This window comes from Lynx rufus, unplaced genomic scaffold (genome assembly GCF_022079265.1).
Source record: "Lynx rufus isolate CCGP_SWC_20201006 ecotype Redwood Valley unplaced genomic scaffold, mLynRuf1.p SCAF_12, whole genome shotgun sequence".
Lineage (NCBI taxonomy): Eukaryota > Metazoa > Chordata > Mammalia > Carnivora > Felidae > Lynx > Lynx rufus.
In genome coordinates this window covers 48,343,016-48,359,335 of record NW_025814826.1, presented here as the reverse complement: position 1 = coordinate 48,359,335, position 16,320 = coordinate 48,343,016, and the positions used below count along the sequence as shown (strand labels likewise).

The 16,320-nt window shown below is 41.1% G+C and overlaps 1 protein-coding gene across 1 annotated transcript in view; it reads left to right on the top strand.

Moving 5' to 3' along the window:
* TNFRSF11B (TNF receptor superfamily member 11b) overlaps window positions 1–8,493 on the top strand; it is a 29,961-nt gene extending 21,468 nt beyond the window's left edge. Inside the window, exons 3-5 of the mRNA XM_047073800.1 lie at window positions 1,571–1,762; window positions 4,804–5,028; window positions 7,280–8,493. Of these exons, the coding sequence (XP_046929756.1) occupies window positions 1,571–1,762; window positions 4,804–5,028; window positions 7,280–7,668 (806 nt within the window). The 3' untranslated portion in view covers window positions 7,669–8,493. The remainder of the gene's footprint in view (window positions 1–1,570; window positions 1,763–4,803; window positions 5,029–7,279) is intronic.
* Window positions 8,494–16,320: the final 7,827 nt, after the last annotated feature.

The window sequence follows — 16,320 nt, the reverse complement described above, 5'->3', positions numbered from 1 at the left end:
AACTGGTGTGGAGCTGGATCCCACTTAAGGGGAGAGGTGTAGTAAGAAAGTACTTAAAAAATTAGACCTCTGTGTAAGTTTTTTTCCTAACACGATGTCACTGCAAAGATGGAAATGGCATGTGAAAGTTTTGGGCTTGTAGTTTGACCCTTCCTCTTTTTTTCCTGCCAGCCCTTTGTCATTTTTACTGGTCAATGCATCATCATCAATCCCGTCAGAAGAGGCAGGAGCTAAAACTAGAGCCAAATCATTTTGCTCTTTTCCTTCCTTCCTTCCTTCCTTCCTTCCTTCCTTCCTTCCTTCCTTCCTTCCTTCCTCTTTCTTTCTCTTTCTTTCTTTTCTTTCTTTCTTTCTTTCTTTCTTTCTTTCTTTCTTTCTTTCTTTCTTTCTTTCTCTTCCTTTCCCTTCCTTCCTTCCTTCCTTCCTCCCTTCCTTCCTTCCTTCCTTCCTCCTTCCTTCTCTTTCTTTCTCTCTCTCTCTCTCTCTCTCCCCTTCCCTCCCTTCCTTTCTCTTTCTCTCTTCTGGTTTTGATACAATGAAGTGGGAGGTTTGCATCTTTAATAAATGAAGTTTATTAACTTTCTGTAGCTTTCATGGTGTCTCTTTTGTATTTGTTATCTCCCCTGAGCCAGAATTGGCCTGGAAAAGCTACATTTGAATATTGAAGTCTGAATCTGTTCAACTAGCTTACACTAGATGGAGGTATTTTCATATGCAAATACCCTATAATGTATAATCTAGCCACGCATAATAGAGCCAAGGCTTTGAAGGTATTTATCTTTAGTTGTTGACTGGTTGAAATTTTTCTAATCAGTGAGTTCTCCAAACTTATCAAGTATCTTTCCGCCATGAAATAAAATGCCCTTGCAGTCACCCTTCCCAGAAATTTTAACGACTGTGCTCTTTTAAAACTCAATAGTTTAAGCAAACGGTATATCATCTCCCATTTACCGTGTAGCTTAACTGCAGTCTTAAGCTTTGGAGTCACTGACCAACTTTATTGCCACCTTCAAAAGTTTATTATAATGTTGTAAATTTTTACTTCTCAAGGTTAGCATACTTATGCGTTGCTTCACAATTAGGATTCAGGAAAGACAACTTCAGTGGGCACCGCTTGGAATTTAACAACATGGCATTCGGTAGGTACTGATCTCAAAGAATGACATTACCGCAGGTACACAGCAGTTATCTTCATGATTTTCCAGCAGAAATGTGTGAAGAATTATGGTTGACAACAAGACTTTACCAATGCTTCGCACAGGCAGGCAGGACAGATGAACACCCCTATTCTTTCCTTTCCTCTTGTTTCCTGTTTTGTAGGTAACAGCAAAACACATTTGTGTTTGGATGACAGGGATGGGAGAGGCTGTAGCCTGAGGGGCTACTAACTGCAGAAGTTTTGTTCTCTCTGTCTAATGAAGGGAAAAATCAAAATGCCTCAAGTCTGTGCAACATAATAGTAGCAGTAAAAACCAAGTGAAAAGTCTTTCCAAGACTGTCTTTATTTAGAGAATGTCTGCTGCAAAAGTGTTTGGGAAGAGGGTGCTAAATTGCTTGGTATTTTCTGTAGGAACCCCGGAGCGAAATACAGTTTGCAAGAGATGTCCAGATGGGTTCTTCTCGAATGAGACGTCATCTAAAGCACCCTGTAGAAAACACACAAACTGCAGTGCATTTGGTCTCCTTCTAACTCAAAAAGGAAATGCAACTCACGACAACGTGTGTTCTGGAAACAGTGAATCGCCTCAAAAATGTGGAATAGGTAATTATATTTCAAAATGTCAGCCTTGTTGTACCGCTTCTGAATTGAATTCAAGACCCTCTGGCTCCCTTCTTAGCGAAACTCCTGTTTTCCCATTCTTGAATGTTAACCAGAGAAGATTGTTCTCTGTTCTCTATGCGTGGCTGCTAACACCCTAAGTCAAAATCTCTCCAGAGGTTTCCCCATGTCATGATCGCACTCCCAAACTTGACTTTCTGCCTTTCACACTTGAATCAAACCTTACCCATGGGGAAAGGGGTGGTGTAAAGATTATGTCCAAGGCCAAACTAGCAGTCCAAATTGTAGAGGTTTTTGGTAAGTTCTGCATTTTCATCACTTTAAAAAAAATTTTTTTTTAGCGTTTATTTTTCAGAGACAGAGAGAGTGAGCAGGGGAGGGGCAGAGAGAGGGAGACACAGAATCCCAAGCAGGCTCCAGGCTCCGAGCTGTCAGCACAAAGCCCGATGAGGGGCTTGAACTCAGGAACCGTGAGACCATGACCTGAGCTGATGTCGGATGCTTAACCGACTGAGCCACCCAAGCGCCCCATGCATTTTTATCACTTTTAAGAATAAAAAGTGACAGCTAAGAGGCACCATGACATAAATCGGTAACAAATCAGAAAATGCAAAATCGGTTTTGTCATGTATGGTGTTATGGCCTACTGCCATATGGCACAGAGAGGTTCTAAGTTCCTCTGGTTGTCCTAAACTCTGTATTCATGAAAGGCCACTAACTCCAAGCTCATGTGAATGCATCCCATGTTGGTGAGGACGCTCATCAGGATGGTGTCCTCACCTTGTCATTCTTACCACTAGACTAATGTCAGACCTTCCATGGAGGGTGCGGCACACTGACGATGACCTGCCTTTCGGCATTTAACCAGCTCGACTCTCCCCCAGCATCTTTTTTTTTTTTTTTTTCCAACGTTTATTTATTTTTGGGACAGAGAGAGACAGAGCATGAACGGGGGAGGGGCAGAGAGAGAGGGAGACACAGAATCGGAAACAGGCTCCAGGCTCTGAGCCATCAGCCCAGAGCCCGACGCGGGGCTCGAACCCACGGACCGCGAGATCGTGACCTGGCTGAAGTTGGACGCTTAACCGACTGCGCCACCCAGGCGCCCCTCCCCCAGCATCTTTTTATCTGACACAGAAGAATACGGAACATGGGAATGGGGCTGAGACATTTAAGATTCCAACCCCGTTCCAGCATTTTTTCCCCATGGAGTCAGAACCTTAGACAGATCATTCGGCCGTTCTGCTTTCTTAAACAGTGGAACGAGGGAAGGGGGGACAAGAGGAGTGACTTCTAACTTTTACATTCTCTTTTCTTTATTTCATTCATTTCTAATTTTATTGTTTTAAATCTTTTTTTTTTTTTTTTTGAGAGAGAGAGTGTGCACACGTGTGCACACATGAGCAGGGGAGGGGCGGGGGGGGGAGAGAGAGAATCTCAAGCAGACTCCATGCTCCGTGCAGAGCCTGATGTGGGGCTTAATTCCATGACCATGAAATCAACATCCAAGCTGAAATCAAAAGTCGGACACTTAACTGACTGAGCCACCCAGGCACCCCTAATTTTTAGTTTTATCATTCATTGAGCACTTAGTATGTGCCGGGTACCTTTGCTACATGAGCTTTAAACTTTACGAAAACATGGTGAAGTTTGCTCAGGTTCAATATTGGTGGTGAAGAGACAAAGTCAGAATTCAGACCCACGTCTGACGAATCCAAAGACAAACGCTTAATCCCTGGGATAAACAGATTCTACCCCCCTCAGGCCATTGTACCTCTTTTCTTTTTTTTTTTTTTTTAATTTTTTTTTTTTTAACGTTTATTTATTTTTGGGACAGAGAGAGACAGAGCATGAACGGGGGAGGGGCAGAGAGAGAGGGAGACACAGAATCGGAAACAGGCTCCAGGCTCTGAGCCATCAGCCCAGAGCCTGACGCGGGGCTCGAACTCACGCACCGCAAGATCGTGACCTGGCTGAAGTCAGACGCTTAACCGACTGCGCCACCCAGGCGCCCCTGTACCTCTTTTCTTTAAAAAAAATTTTTTTTTTAAATTTTTTAACATTTATTCATTTTTGATAGAGACAGTGAACGGGAGAGGGGCAGAGAAAGAGGGAGACACAGAATCCAAAGCAGGCTCCAGGCTCTGGGCCATCAGCAGAGAGCCCGATGCGGGGCTCAAACTCACAAACTGTGAGATCATGACCCGAGCAGAAGTCGGATGCTTAACCGACTGAGCCACCCAGGTGCCCCCATTGTACCTCTTTTCTAAACGACATATTTTTTTTGTTTTCTTATTTTCCCACGGAATATATGCTTATACATCTATATCCCTCCTTATTCTTAAAGGTAAACTATGTGTTTATGTGTGTGTAGAAAACAAAATACTACTCCAGATTGCTTTTCCAGGTCCCGTAAAGACAGTAATTATATTTGTTTTGACATTGATCTTGAAGTAACCTGTGGATGCCAACTAAACCTTTAATAGGATATTTAAGATCTACGTTAAAATATGTTAATGTGGGGCACCTGGGTGGCTCAGTCAGTTAAGCGTCTGACTTCAGCTCAGGTCACGGTCTCACGGTTCCTGAGTTCTAGCCCTTGTCGGGCTCTGTGCTGACAGCTCAGAGCCTGGAGCCTGCTTCAGATTCTGTGTCTCCCTCTCTCTCTGCCCCTTCCCTGCTTGTGTTCTGTCTCTCTCTTTCTCTCCAGAATAAATAAAAAACACTAAAATTTTTTTTTAAATGTTAATGTGTACATTAGAATGTTTGCTACAATTCATTCATAGCAATATTTTTATTAGACATTTGTTTAAACTATCCCCCACAAATGCCCTAAGGACATAAGCCCATTTGGGTTGACATTCAGCTACCAAGACCAGCCAACAGAGGGTTGATTTTATTCAAATTTCACATTTTAACATACTGTATTTTGAAAAACCTTATGGTGCTGGCTTATTTATTTATTGTCCACTAGACTTCCAAGAATCCAGTTGTTAAGTAAATCTTGGTTTTCCCACCTTTAGATGTCACCCTGTGCGAGGAGGCATTCTTCAGGTTTGCTGTTCCTACAAAATTCACCCCTAACTGGCTTAGCATCCTGGTAGACAATTTGCCTGGCACCAGGGTAAATGCGGAGAGTGTGGAAAAGATAAAGCGGCAATACAGTTCACAAGAACAAACTTTCCAGCTACTGAAGTTATGGAAACATCAAAACAAAGATCAAGATATGGTCAAGAAGATCTTCCAAGGTAGGGTAGCCTGAAATAAGCAGATTGATCAGAAATCAAAGACACTCATTTATCATAAACAAGAAGACGACAATGTACATGTTTAGTCGTGTGGATGGTGTTTGCCTTTCGGAATTATTCTTGGATTAAAGATGTTTTCACTAAGTGATCATGTAGAAGCTATCCCTAAAACAGTCCTGCATTCTCACCTCCTCAACACCCCAACTTTTTTTGTTTTTAAGCTTCTTTACTTTGAGAGAGCCAGAGCGAGTGTGAACAGGGAAGGGGTAGAAAGAGAGGAAGAGAGAGAGAATCCCAAGAGGATGTTTTCTCACTGGCAGCGCAGAGCCCCACGTGGGGCTCAAACTCACAAACTGCGAGATGGTGACCTGAACCCGAATCAAGACTCGGACGCTTATCCGACTGATCCACCCAGGCACCCCTCTTTTTTCATACCCCAACTTCTTTTTTAAGTGTATGAACACTCTAAAGTGAGAGACAGTTCATGTCAAATACTGGACCTCAGGAATCGCACCTCCACATCCCTTAGCAGTCTTATTAGCATCCCCTCTGTCCTACCTGGATGTCCTTTAGACACGTTGGATTTTCTCTTTCATTTCCACCAAGAAGCTATGCTGTATTTATTTGTTAATTCTCTCCAGAGAGCCTCCAAGTGTCTTACAGATGTCCTCTCATTAATCCTCACAACATAGCCTATTTTAAAATTACCATTTTAATAGCATATGTTGTGAGGATTAATGAGATGAGGTCTGTAAAATGTTCGGGCTTCTTAGAGAAAAGGGCTGGTGAAAACCAAGTGCTCTCATGTTTTAAAGTTTTATAAAGAATCTTCTTTAGAAACTGCGTGTGGGCACCTGGGTGGCTCCGTCAGTTAAGCGTCCAACTTCGGCTTGGGTCATGATCTCACAGTTCATGTGTTTGAGCCCCGCGTCAGGCTCTGCGCTGATGGTGCAAAGCCTGCTTGGGATTCTCTTTCTCCCTCTCTCCGCCCCTTCCACACACACACTCTCTCTTTCAAAATAAACGAATAAAAAAAAAAAAGAAAGAAAGAAAATAAGAGAAATTGCATGGGGTGTTTGTGTGTGTGTGTGTGTGTGTGTGTGTGTGTGTGTGTGTGTGTTTGTGTGGACAGAATCCAAAGGGGAAAAGGAAGCTGCATGCAGTGTGGACTATAAGCTTTAGGATACACAGTGGAAAGAGTTCTGACTTCAGTTAGCATTGGGAAGGCATGCCTGAAAGAAGGAAGAAGGTTTTCATGATGCAGTCGATGTCAGTGAGAAACCCATCTGCTCTTTACCTGTCACTAGTTAGATGACCGTGGAGTCCTACACTTCCTGAAAAGCTTCCACCATCTGAAACTGAGGCAGCAGATTTTAGGACACTGAGATCTTTGACAGCTGAATGCTTTCACTTGAGCAAAGAGTAAAGTTTTCTTCTGTTTTTGGCAAACAAAATGTATTCTTTGAAAGTATAATTAGCCCCGAAGCAGGAAAAAGGGGGGGGGGGGCGGTGAGCGGGTGGGATACAGAATCAGAGACTGTTAGAATTGGAAGGGGCCACATTCTCTGTTTCATAAATAAGGACATTTCATCCCCAAAAGATGAACTGACTTGCCTTAGGGCTTACAGACAGTAAATGACTCATGTCATTAATGGAAATGTTAGATACTCCCTCTTACGTTTATGTCCTAGCTCGTTACCAAATTATTCTCTAGGCCATATGGATCCTACCATTCTTTGTCCTCATATTAGTGGGTTTTCAGATCTTCTGTGTAGTAATCCTCAGGTGCTATTTATTTTAAAGACCATTCGTCACACCTAACTCTTCAAATGGGGTATATATCAAATATCAACTAGTGAAAGTTTATACAAAATTGCTAACTTGAATACTTATATTTCTACTTTTCTGAAATGTTACGGTTTTAATTTTTCTTAGAAAACAGAGAGTGATGCATTTATAGTATTTTACTGTTCATTTCCAAAATTAGGGCTTTTCACAAAGCTTTGTCGGATGCCTGGAATACATAAAGCATATTATCATTTATAACAAGAAATAATATTTAACTCATTTCTCACCAATAACTAGCATTACTTAACCTTCCTTTGCCACCATAAAAAGGAAGGAGAAGGTTATCCTTAAAGTAAATTTATGAAATTCTGGGAGAACATTCTTTTGCCTCACAGTAGTTTTGTGGTGGTGGCCTTGGAGTATGCATTATGTGAATGTCTCTTTGGGCTTTGGCTTTCTACAGATATTGACCTATGTGAAAACAGCGTCCAGCGGCACCTCGGACACACAAACCTCACCTTCGAGCAGCTTCGCAGCTTGATGGAAAGCTTGCCGGGGAAGAAAGTCACCACAGAAGACATTGAGAAGACAGTGAAGACATGCAAATCAAGTGAGCAGATTCTAAAGCTGCTCAGCCTGTGGAGAATAAAAAATGGCGACCAAGACACCCTGAAGGCCCTGATGCACGCCCTGAAGCACTTGAAAACGTACCACTTCCCCAAAACGGTCACTCAGAGCCTGAAGAAGACCATCAGGTTCCTTCACAGCTTCACCATGTACAGATTATATCAGAAGCTATTTTTAGAAATGATAGGGAACCAGGTCCAATCAGTAAAAATAAGCTGCTTATAACCGGAAATGGTCACTGGGCTATTTCCTCACAATAGACCAGATCCAAGGAATGAGTAAACTGTTTCTCAGGCACTTGACGGGGGTGCAATGATTTCTTTCTCATCACCAAGGACTAGATTTGGCCACAGGGCACAAAAAGAAACAATGGTGTGGAGAAAGAACTAACATCTCCCCCAAAAGTTCAGTAAACCCCAAATGGTTTATCCAACTGATAGATCTGGTCCACTATCTACTGACTATATTTTCCCTTATTACTGCTCGCAGTAATTCAACTGGAAATAAGAAACTAGATTCCATTGTGCCTTACTAAATATGGGAATGTCTAACTTAAATAGCTTTGAGATTTCAGCTGTGCTAGAGGCTTTTATTAGAAAGCCATATTTTTTTTCTGTAAAAGTTACTAATATATCTGTAACACTATTACAGTATTTCTATTTATATTCATTCAGATATAAGGTTTGTACATACTATCATCCTAAGGGGAAACTGTGTAAGACAATTTTAGAAAGGAAAATATATATTCTTTTATAATTATGACAAATGAGAGATAAAATATATTTTTTAATGGAAAATTTATAGCATTTCTTAATAAGTACTGCCATCCTTCCTGTGTGGAGTATTTTTGTAATGTACTTTTACTTATATAAGTTGTAATATCATTTTTTAGAAAATGCATTACTTAGTCAATTGTTTAATGTTGGAAAGTATATGAAATATAAATTATCTGAATATTAGATGCTCTGAGAAATTGAATGTACCTTATTTAAAAGATTTTATGTTTTTACTATATAAACAATATCATTAAAGTTTTCAAGTTATTTTTCATTGCTTTTCCTTTTGCTTTTATTTGAATTGGACGTTAAAGGGTCTGAGCCTTCGTAATTTTTCCTGTTCTTTTCTCATTGGACCACCTGAGAATTGTTAAAATGCAGATTCCTGGACCAATTTATTGAGAAACTGGGGTGGAAGGCAGAGACTTGCACTTTCAGTAAGTTCCAAGGTAACACTACATTGAAATTGCAGAATTTCTGAAGTCAAGCTTAGTATACAGGTGGTACAAACCACTTACAACTGTCATGGCTAGCATCGAGAGACCCTAAACTAATTTTTTTTTTGGTTGCAAGTGATGGAAATGGGCACTGCTTAGTTTGAGGAAGTAATTGGAAGGGTGGGGTATTGGATTCAATGATGGTAACCCCCCCAAAATACATTCACATCAGAACCCCCAGAACCTGTGAATGTGACTTTATTTAGAAAAAGGGTCTTTGTTGAGGTAATTAAGTTAAGGATCTTGAGATGAGGAAATAATCCCGGTGGGCCCTAAATCCAATGGCAAGTATCTCTATAAGACACACATAAAGGGGGAAAGACACGGAAGAAGATGATGTGCAGACAGAGGCAGAGATGGGAGTAATGGAGCCATAAACCTTGCCTAGGGAAGGCAAGGAAGAAATTCTCCCCTACAGCCTCCATAGGGAGTATAATACTGCTGACAACTTGATTTTGGACTTCTGGCCTCCAGAACTATGAGAGAAGTATTATTAATGTCTATTAAGGAACGAATTCATGTTTTTTAGCCACTCAGTGTGTACTAATTTGCCACAACAGCTACAGAAAACTAATATAGGCTGTATCCAAACCACAGAGAAATAACAGAATTAAAATAACTCTGGCAACTTTAGGGGCAGAAGTTCCTACACTTTCTACTAGTCTTTCATTTCTGTATCTTTCAGCTCAAAATTTCAAACTCTTTGGAATAGACACTCTGGTTGTCCTAGATTGGCACTGGTGTAGAGACATGGCCAGTGAGGGTCTGTCTTCTCAGTTGCAATTCCCAAGAAGGGAACATCGCTGTGAACAGGGTCTATTCCATTCCATCATTTTGCAGGCTGCAAACGTATGACTATGACTTAGAGCATGACATTGGCGCTGATCGGCCCTACCTTTGTGAGATCACATCCGTTATGGCCACTTTGACAGAAGGGCAGATCCATGTGAATGCCACACAAACTCATAAATCTGGGGAAATGAAAAGCAGAGGCAAAGTCAAGAGACTCAAAACCTGGAGAATCAGAACCCCATCACTGCAATACTTGAAGTGGAAAAAAATCGTGGGAATTAAGTGCTGAAGGTTTAAGCAGCAGAACATGAGTTAGCAAGGAGCTTGCATTTCCCCTTCAGAAGCTCCAGTTCTTCCATCAGAGTTCCTATTTACAGAAAATGAAATGGCCCACTGGCACCAGCTAGGTTTAGGAAACATTGGAAAGTTAATGGCATCAAGTATAAATCACTGAAATGCTAATTTGATGGGCTTCCCTGGTTGCTACTTTGGGTTCACTCTACCTCAGCCTTATCCTCAAAGGGAGATATGGTGTATGACTTCACGTCTGTTTCTCTTTATTTCTTAACTTTCAATTTTAAAACAACTTTAGAGTTACAGAACCACTGAAAAGATGATGTAGAGTATCCCTAGTGAGCTGTTTTGTAAACTCTGTCTCAATATCGGTCTTTCTGATGTTTTCTCACGAATAGATCAATGTTACGGATCTGGGGGAAGAATATCGCGTAGTTAATGGCCCTTTTCGCATCGTATCGGGGCCAGTGATATTAGCATGACTAATTACTATTAACATTTACCTTTATAACTGAGTTAGCTTCTTTTTTTTTTTTTTTTTTTTTTTTTTTTTTATTTTTGGGACAGAGAGAGACAGAGCATGAACAGGGGAGGGGCAGAGAGAGAGGGAGACACAGAATCAGAAACAGGCTCCAGGCTCTGAGCCATCAGCCCAGAGCCCGACGCGGGGCTCGAACTCACGGACCGCGAGATCGTGACCTGGCTGAAGTCGGATGCGTAACCGACTGCGCCACCCAGGCGCCCCAGTAACTGAGTTAGCTTCTATACATGATGTGAGATATGTATTGAAGCCCTCCCACTCACCTTTTTTACATACAGTTTGGGTTGTTTCAACATGATTTGTTGAAAAGATGAGTGTTTCTGCATTTAATTACCTTTGCATCTTTGCTAAAAGTCAGTTGATTATATTTGTGTGGGTCTATTTCTGGATTCTCTATTCTGTTCCATTTATCTATAAATCTGTCCTTTCACCAATACCACTCTGTCTTAATTACTTGCAATTTATAGTAAAGCTGAAAATTATTTCTGATGATTACTCTGTCACGTGGTAGTATATTGGCTTTTTCTTGCCTTTTTGTATGTCTCATTTTTTTTTTTTTATTAAAAGCCAAATGTGTTGAGTAGGTCAGTGGAAATCAGGGTAAATAGTTTATATACCTGGATATGGGCATGCCTTTCCTTCTTCTAGAATTGTAATGGAAGGCTTTGCATTAATCGAGTTAGTAATTCACCAATTTTGTCCAATTCTTTTTCTTTCTCTTCCTTCCCTTCCCTTCCCTGCCCTTTCCTTCTCTTTCTTTTTTTCTTTTTGCAATGGTGATACTCAGTGCATCAGAGGTTTCAAATTCCTATAGATAGTTTGTTTCTAAGGTGGTGGATGTGTATCAGGGCAATGCTTGTTTGAGTTTTAGATCTTCCTCTTGAGCTGCTCTTCAAAAATCTTCTGTCTGAAAACAAACAAACAAACAAACAAACAAACAAAACATGGCGCTTGGGTGGCTCAGTCAGTTGAGCATGGACTTCGGCTCAGGTCATAATCTCATGGTTTGTGGGTTCCAGCCCCACGATGGGCCTGCTGCTGTCAGTTTGGAGCCCGCTTTGGATCTTCTGTCCCATTCTCTTTGCCCCTCCCCCACTCACACTATCTCTCTCAAAAATAAACATTAAAAAAAAATGCTCTGTCTGCACATTCTTATTCCTTTCCCATCCCTTGCCCAGCAGCATTTTGCTGTTACTTGTCGTTTGACGTTCACTGATTGTGGGCTGTACTTAATTCTGCCCCTTGTCCCAAGGATAGACTTTCCTCACATCCTGCTCCCTTTCCTCAGCTATAATGAGTGGGCAGGACCAACATACCAGAACCAGCCAGTTTTCCCTTTCCCCTGCTACATTGATGTTTTCATTCGTCTGTCTGGGGGGTCTTACTTCTCCCTACAGGGCTACTGCCCCTCCCTTCAAGATCTTTGGTTCATTCTGATCTATTCTGTGAATGCTCAATGGAGTTCACGGAGAAAGAGGCTGCAAAAGTGCTGAAGGAGGTCATCAAGTGGCTGTGATCACTGGTTGACCTGAGAGCTGAACAGAAGGCAACTGGAGACTCCTCACCTAGTCCCCTGTCCTTGGAACATACGTTCTTCCCACCATTCCCACACTAGGAGCCATTTCTAGGGTAGCCCAGGAGAGCAATGGGTTATTGGGACCATCTGGACTGAATGCACAACAGATCCCCCATTAAGGCCTCTATATAAACGTTAAGAATCTGGCAGGCAGGTGCAGAGATCTACTCATCTTACAACTACCCAAGACAAGCCTTGTAAGTAATTCTCTTACTAATTAAGACTGACACCTACCACCTAGAGTGGTCTGTGTCTTTCTTCAGTCTCCCCTTGCTCTCCATGTATGGGGACCAATTTCTGATTTCACCTGAGAAGCTCCCAAGGTTGCAAAGCAACAAAAAGGGTGCAGACCCCTTCAGTTTCTGCAGCACCCAGTTCCACTCTAGTCCACCAGCCCACACATAGCCTTAACCAACTTCTGAGCTATCCTAGCTGAGCTCTTCCGATTCATGTTCAGTTGCATCTACCCCCCAGAGAAGCACATATTTGTGTGCCCTCTTTCCCTGGAATCACTATCTCTTTTTAGATTTGGGGCCATATTTGTTCTGTGACCTCAGGTCTCTCATGAGTGGTTGGCTTGTTTGTTTGTTTTAAGTTAAGACTATTTTTTAAGAGAAGTTTTGGGTTCACAGAAGAATTGAGAGGAAGGTACAGAGATTTCCCACATCCTTCCTGGGCCTGCACATGCACAGCCTCCCTTACTATCAACATGCTCCACCACACTCATGCGTTTGTTGCAACTGATGAACCTACACTAACACATCATTATCACCCGAAGTCCACAGTTTACATTAGGGTTCACTCTTCGTGTTGTAGAGCCAATGGTTTTTTTTTAAGTCATGAAAGTGAATTTAGTTTGGTTTTTTGTCATAAATTTGAGAACAACACTAATTCCATGTCTCTACATTCTTCCCAGGAAGAAGCTAGAACTGGTCAATTCTGTTGTTTAAAAATTTGATATGACAGTTTGGGTGGGAGTTTAAACTATCCTCATGAGTACAAACACACTGTGTCCCCTTGTTCATCCAGAAACCTACACCAGTTGTGAAGTATTTTTGATGGATTAGTATTGTGGACTAAAGTCTCATACAGACTGAGAAATAATTTTGAAATCCTTATTCTGGTCATGTAAAATATTCTATAAAGTTTTTACTTATGAACCAGGATTTTCTATTCTACTTATTTTATTAAGTATCTTATTCAATAGACTATCCAGTATTTTATTCATATGTTGAAAATCTAATTTGTTAATTCATTGAAAATAATATTTTTGAGTGCCAAATTATAGTACTCAATACAGTGCACTTTATACCCAGTTCTTTTTTTTTTTTTAACATTTATTTATTATTGAGAGACAGAGAGAGAGCATGAGCATGGGAGGGGCAGAGAGAGGAGGAGACACAGAATCCAAAGCAGGATCCAGGCTCTGAGCTGTCAGCACAGAGCCCGACACGGGGCTCGAACTCACAAACCGCGAGATCATGACCTGAGCTTACCCAGGAAGCTGGACTGAAGTCGGATGCTTACCCAACTGAGCTACCCAGGTGTGCCAATTTTATACCTAGTTCTAAGCAAGAGATAAAGTGGCAAGCCATCATTACTCCCAGGAGCATAGTTTTGGGTTGTTTTAATTTGCTATTGGTGAAACCATCCCTGTCAAACACAAAAGTGTTTATGCTTGGGTGTAGAAATCGGTGTAAGAGAAAGGGAGAACTTTGAGAACAGAAAACTCTATGCTTTTCTTTGCCAATGGGGAGACTGATAGCCCTGGAAGTAGCTTCTTTTCAAAATACTTTGTGCCTTTGGAGATGTTTCCTAACTGATACCCAAACTCAATCTAAGGGATAAACTTTTATTATTATCTTCCCTTGATCAAAGCTCAAAACAGAGGCTGACACCAGTTCAATTACTGTATGACTGTTGATATTGAATACAACTATACTTTCTAATTCTTTGACTTTCTTGCTGTTATTTTCCAAATTTCTCTTTCCTCAAACCTAGGAAACTATAAAACAGGAATTTAATAGTAATAATAACCAGAAGCAATTATTTCTGCAGCTGAGTTTAAACACATCTGTCCTGAAGATGGTTCTAAGAGAGTTGGAGAGACAGGATATACACGTGGCAGAGTAATTTCTAATACCAGATGATATATACTTAGTACCAATTGAATTGCATAAACATGGCACATTCATCAAATGTCATCTCTGAAGCCCAGGGCAGGCCAAGAAGCAGTAACTTCAGCTAGGTCTTGTGGTCACATCTAGGCAGAGAGAAGGAAGTGGGATGTAGACATAAGGAATTGTACTGGAAAAGCCATAGTGGCTAAAATGTACATAACATGTTGAGGAAACATTGTCTAGACTCATGTAGTTTATATAAAAATTCAAAGAGTAGAATAAAATAAGCTCAAAGAAGTTTATTATAGCACACTGTGGGTTGTAAAACTAACTGCTTTATCTACCCAGAACTCTTTGGTTTAGTCTGGTCAGCACCACCTTCTTTTAGGGAATTGCTCTCTCCCACCCCCATCCCCAACTCAACCACATAGTTCCAATGGGGTCTGACAATAACAGCCTCTGTTTCTGTGCACCCAACTCTTCTCATTGTTACACCAGGGCATTCAGTGAGAGACCTTCCTTAGGATGTCTGCATTTGGAATTAAAGGCAATTTTTTTTTTCTGTACGATGAAAATCTATAAAAGTGTGAGCCTAAAGTGGCCAGAGGCCACAGAGAAAGGGAGCTATCAGAGAGAACTAGGAAAAAGAGACAAGCAAAGAAGCCTGATGATGTTCAAGCCCCTGGTTCCAGCCACATCTTTTCTTCCTGTTAGTTTCATGAACCATTGACCTTCCCTTCTCACCCAAGCCAGATTCTGTAATTCATAAACAAGAGTCCTGATTAATATATAGAGTAAATAAGCTGTCCTTGATTGCCAGACAAAGGTATTTGGATTTGGGGAGCTAACTGCAATGACTGTGAGATTCTATCCTTCTGATAATCTTCAATTTCATAATATTTACTTATAAACACAGTAGGAACCATTGAAGTTTTAAGAAAGGTATTGATGTCTGCAAAGCAGAATTTCAAGATTATTGTGGCAGGAGTGTATAGAATGGATTGGAGTGGGGATAGGCTAGAGACTATTAAGCCAGAAGAACTGACCATTCGAACAGTTCAGCCACGAGGTAAATAGGCAACTCAGACTGCAGGTGGGAGCCCAGAGTGGAAAGGAAAGGTCACAGTAAAGAATCATTAATCTTTCCAGGATAGTCATCAGAGGCGAAGCACCATCACTGGGCATTTGGTTATGACTAACGGATTGAGATTCCTGTCTTTTTCCAAATATTTAATACAAAATAAGTCTCCCATTTCCTTGGGTTTTCTTGAGTCTTTTCCCAGGGAAATCCACCTCATCTTCTGAGACACAAAAGCTTAAGTCATATTTCCACAAAAATCCTTCTAAGTAAAACAAAGACGTTCTTCCAAATTGACATTTCAATAGCAATTTTGGTTTTTCATGACTCACTGACTTCAGACAAGAGGAGGTAAACAGGACAGATCATGCATAAAACCTGTGTCATTCTCATGGAATCACAGGTTTCTGAAAGACAACACGAGGTCATCTGTTTATCCCTCCTGCCTTGTCCAGCCATTCCTAAACCCTCCTGGAGAGTGATGACCTCTGATTTAAGCATTTTTAAAGCATCTTATTGCTATAGTGATTCCCCCCAACACACATGCACACATGTACACACATGCACACCACACATGCATGTGCACACACACACATACACACATGTCCACACACATACACAAGCACACACACACACACACACACACACACACACACACACAGCCAATGGAACCTAATTTCAGGACTTAACAGCTCTCATTCTGACGTTGAGATTGGGTAAAAAATGGTGTCTTTAATAGAAACTCCCACTTTCTTGGGATTTTAGAGTAGGTGGCCTTTATAGATTGTTCCATCCTAGTGTTTATCAACCTGACCTAATCAAAGGCATCACTTGGGATGTTTGTTCAAAATGTACATTCCCTAGCATCCACCCAGGATGAATTTTGAGTCACGGGTCAGGACTGGAGTGCTAGAGCTCTTATTGGGAAATTTTGGGGAATACTGTATCTAATCCTTGAGGGTCCAAATGAGGCTGCAAGAAATTAAATTGCACAGCTGCTGTCAGAACTCAGAGCTCCTCAGTCCTATCAAGATTCTTGTTTAACTTTGTGCTTCTCATAACAAAAATGGGGAACCACCAGTTTTCTCTCTTGGAGTGGGTTTAATCCCACTGTGCATGTAACTATCATTGCACTTCACACCTGACAGTTTAACTGTCTCCCTTGATGCTGATGTCATGGCAATAATATCAACAGCAATAATA